This window comes from Chanodichthys erythropterus, chromosome 4 (assembly GCF_024489055.1).
Source record: "Chanodichthys erythropterus isolate Z2021 chromosome 4, ASM2448905v1, whole genome shotgun sequence".
Classification (NCBI taxonomy): Eukaryota; Metazoa; Chordata; class Actinopteri; order Cypriniformes; family Xenocyprididae; genus Chanodichthys; species Chanodichthys erythropterus.
Genome location: NC_090224.1, coordinates 14,986,075 through 14,990,000, shown reverse-complemented (window position 1 = coordinate 14,990,000; position 3,926 = coordinate 14,986,075). Strand labels below are relative to the sequence as shown.

Here is a 3,926-nt window from a genome sequence, read left to right as displayed (position 1 = left end):
TGATAACTATATCTGTTGTTGATGACTTACCAGGTAAAATAAATCCGATTCTGTTTTTTGATTTGTGTGAAAACAATTCAGTGAAAACTGCGTCAAATCTCTCCCCTTCACCCGCGAACTGTTTTGAACACCGCGCCAAAGTCAATTGTGGCGCACACGGAAACGGAAACAGCGTGTGTTGCATGACAACATCCGGTTTGTAATGGGAAGTCGGATTCATCTCCGCGAATCGGTTCTTTTGGACAATTTGATTCAAAGAACCGGTTAAAAATTCGTTGGACTGTACATTCAAGTTTGTTGTCATTTAGAATTTGAATAACATCTACGTTAAACACAAAATTAATTTTAAAAAGTTTTTTTATTTAATAAAATCTACGGAAGAGGATTAGGGCCAAGCAATAATAAAAATTAAAAACATCTCGAGATTAAAGTTGTTAAATTTCGAGAAAAAAAGTCGAAATAAAATGTTGAGAATAAAGTCATAATTTGTTTATTATCAACATTTTATCTCGACTTTTTTCTCGAAATTTAACGACATTTTTCTCATAATTTAACGATTTTTTTCTTGTAATTTAATGACTTTATTCTCAACATTTTATCTCGACTTTTTTCTCGAAATTTAACAACTTTAATCTCGAGATGGTTTTATTTTTTTATTATTGCTTGGCCCTAATCCTCTTCCGTAATAATCAACTCTTGATTCGTGTATGTGTTGACAAAACTATCTGAACCACATACTACTATAGTCTACTTCTCTCACTACTTTTACCACATCTTTCTGTGGCAGAAATAGTAAGAGTAGTATGCAGTTGCTGATCTATGAGGACAGTTCAGACCATAAACACATAAAATACATTATTTTATGTATCTGTAGTGTTTAATATGTCTTTTTTTTTTTTTTTTTTTTTACAGTCAGACTAATTCACTGAAAAGATCCGATTCAATCGAACAATTCTTTCACGAATCGCTACTTCATTGCAGCGCTGCTTGGTTCATGTTGTGGTCGGAGTAGATGGCACACATGACATGTGCCTCTGATACAGATGATTTACCCCTGATGTGCTAAGTGTTTTGCTGAATACACATATAGTGAGACCTTTCAAAGGTTGTGTCTATGCGGAAAGATGGTGTTTTACTTTAAAAGCGACGGTGAGTAGTGAATTGTGTGCCCAGGGAAGACTGTGTTTATGTTGTCAACAAAGACAGTATGAATAATTATAATGCTTACAAATCAATACAACAAAATATAGAGCATACAACAAAAAGATTATCATAACTGCAATATATGTTGCTTGATATTGTTGGCGGTTCAGTTATAGCAAGAACAAACTGCTTTTTAAAAGTTGCAATATGCTTATCTTTTGCAGTTGTCTCACCGCCCTATACAATCTACATGGGCAAAGATAAATATGAAAGTAAGTGCTGGTTTTCTCATAAGTAATACTTGTCAGCATCCTGTGCTTGTCAGACCATTAATAGCTGTTTTTGGTTTTTCAACAGATGAAGATCTTATAAAATATGGATGGCCTGAAGATATTTGGTGAGAAAATTAATTTGGTGCTTGCCACCACAATTGAAATATATTTTCTAGTTTTGATCTGCAATGAATGTTTCTGTGATTCCAGGTTCCATGTGGACAAGCTCTCATCTGCTCACGTATATCTAAGAATGCCCAAGGTATTTTGAGAAGTGAAATGCATTTTAGCCTACAGCCGTATTTATAATATTTCTGTGTTGTTGACAACTATGTTAATTGATTAAAGGGTGTAATGATAGAAGACATACCAAAAGAAGTCCTGATTGACTGTGCCCAGCTGGTCAAAAACAACAGTATTCAAGGTACTGCTTCTTCACGAGAAACAGCGAAACTTGTTTGTTAACAGTGTTATTGAAGGTGTGATTTCAACTGCATTTTTATTTACAGGATGCAAAATGAACAATATTAATGTTGTCTACACACCATGGGGCAATCTGAAAAAAACAGCAGACATGGATGTCGGTCAGATAGGCTTCCATCGACAGAAGGAGGTATGATGCTTCCTTGATAAGCACTATGATTTTGTGCACATTGCTGCAAGTTCTTGTTTTTGTACAACTGAAACATTAAGGTAGTAAAGTCAGATATGCAAAAAAAAAAAAAAAAAGAAACATTTACTGCCTGTCTGAACAGTTTCTCTTGATTTTTAAGTGTTCTGGTATTACTATTGCACTTTGAAATCTTGTAAATAATTGCAAATTCTGTATAAACATTCAAATGCACTTTAATATCAACAGGTGAAAATTGTGACGGTAGAAAAGAAAATCAACGAAGTTGTCAACAGACTAGAGAAAACGAAAGAGGAGCGCTATCCTGATCTTGCTGCTGAGAAGGAGTCTCGGGACAGAGAGGAAAGAAATGAGAAGAAGGCTCAAATACAAGAGCAGAAGAAGAAAGAGAAGGAGGAAATGAAGAAGAAAAAGGAGATGGAAGAATTAAGGTGCTGCATGTTGAGATGCAGATCTTAACCTAAACACAAACAATTGTTATGCTTTGTTTTTTAATTTTTGAAAAATACACTGATTTTTTTTTCATTACAATTTATATTTTTGCATAATTATATTTGTTAAATCATCTTTTTTATTATTATTAATTACAGGAGCATTTGAGCTCTACATGTCTGTGCAATATTTTCAATGTGGTCTCAGAATTGAACTTAACATTTGTACATTTTGAATCAGTCATTTTGAGACCTGTTATTTACAGGCAAAAGCATTCGTTTTGTGTACTTACATGTAACATTTTCTTTCCTGTAGGAATTATTCAACACTCATGAAGAGTGACAACATGACCACAAATGAGGTAATGCATGCTTTGAGTTTAATATATATTGTTGAGCATTGACACAAATTCTGTTATGACTTGATATGATCATTTTTTCTGCAGGATGGCTATGATTCAGACGACTTCATGTAAAGTAAAGGAATGGATCTGCGATAATGAAGAACCACCATCTTCTCCCCACAGTATCTCAGTTTGTCATTGCACTTTCAAAGGACGCCATAGCGGTCATCAGAAATGAGCGATCAATGGGAATCAGTACTTGTGCCAATAAAGCACAATTCCAAGACCTCTCTAGAGCAGTTGGCTTTGTCATTCCTTTGAAAATCAAAATGCAATATGTAAAGTATGTAAAATACTCTTTAAATGATGAGAGTAGATTCAGGTTTTTTTGTTTTTTGACGTCTTTGGCTGAATTAAAGATATTCAATGTGGATATATGGTTATGGATGTGTACACTAAGACCTAGAGGGTATTTGTGCTTATAAATGACAAGCCTTTCTGGATGATGATATTGAACGACAAGCTCTTAAACTTTTTTCTTTTTTGATGTCCTAAAATAAATACATCTTTGCCATTCTCCGTTCATTTCTTTTTGTTTGTTTATACATATATATAACTTTTTTTCTCAAATATTCAGGTCTATAGTTGGTCTTGATGGATGTGGAAATACATTAAAATGTTTAATAATTTAAAATATAAAGAAAAAGCAGTTGACTGAACTGAACTACGTAATATAATGATTTTTACTTTGATTAGGCTTTCTTTTCAGTATATATATTTTTGCTTTCAAGTCAAATTGGCGCTCTCTATTCGATTTGAGAAGAAATACGTTGCTTTAGGTAACTTTAATGTCACTAGGAAAAGGCGATAACATCCACTAGATGGCAGCATTTCACCGAATAATTTCATTACGTACTTTGACTTCAGACAACATCAATTTCTTTATAGAGGTGCACTGAATATTACATTTTTTAAAGTATTTATTGGTTTATTTAAGACACACAACAAACGGACACAAAACAGGTCCTGAAGCCATTTTTAAAAATGGTCATTTTTTTACTTTTCCAACACGTGCTAAAATGTTGATCAACCTCACACTAAATAT

General features: G+C 33.4%; 2 protein-coding genes across 3 annotated transcripts in view; one reads left to right on the top strand and one right to left on the bottom strand.

The window, feature by feature from the left end:
- The window catches only part of esco2 (establishment of sister chromatid cohesion N-acetyltransferase 2), a 6,058-nt gene extending 5,917 nt beyond the window's left edge, over positions 1-141 (bottom strand). For both annotated transcript variants that reach the window (XM_067383169.1, XM_067383170.1), the window contains exon 1: positions 31-141. The gene's annotated coding sequence lies outside the window, so the exon portion shown is untranslated. The remainder of the gene's footprint in view (positions 1-30) is intronic.
- Positions 142-984: 843 nt separating this feature from the next.
- ccdc25 (coiled-coil domain containing 25) lies at positions 985-3,389 on the top strand. Its single transcript, XM_067383168.1, has 9 exons — positions 985-1,149; positions 1,368-1,415; positions 1,501-1,540; positions 1,626-1,677; positions 1,764-1,839; positions 1,925-2,028; positions 2,275-2,477; positions 2,794-2,839; positions 2,924-3,389. Exons 1-9 carry the CDS (start codon positions 1,125-1,127, stop codon positions 2,951-2,953), a joined length of 624 nt encoding a protein of 207 aa, XP_067239269.1. The 5' UTR covers positions 985-1,124; the 3' UTR covers positions 2,954-3,389.
- Positions 3,390-3,926: the final 537 nt, after the last annotated feature.

What these genes read in the sequence shown, in the direction of transcription:
- ccdc25 (XM_067383168.1), top strand. Translation starts at nt 1,125, where the DNA reads ATGGTGTTTTACTTTAAAAGCGACG. An exon ending in GCTTCCATCGACAGAAGGAG is followed by an intron (nt 2,029 to 2,274) that starts GTATGATGCTTC and finishes TAATATCAACAG; the next exon opens with GTGAAAATTGTGACGGTAGA. An exon ending in AAGGAGATGGAAGAATTAAG is followed by an intron (nt 2,478 to 2,793) that starts GTGCTGCATGTT and finishes TCTTTCCTGTAG; the next exon opens with GAATTATTCAACACTCATGA.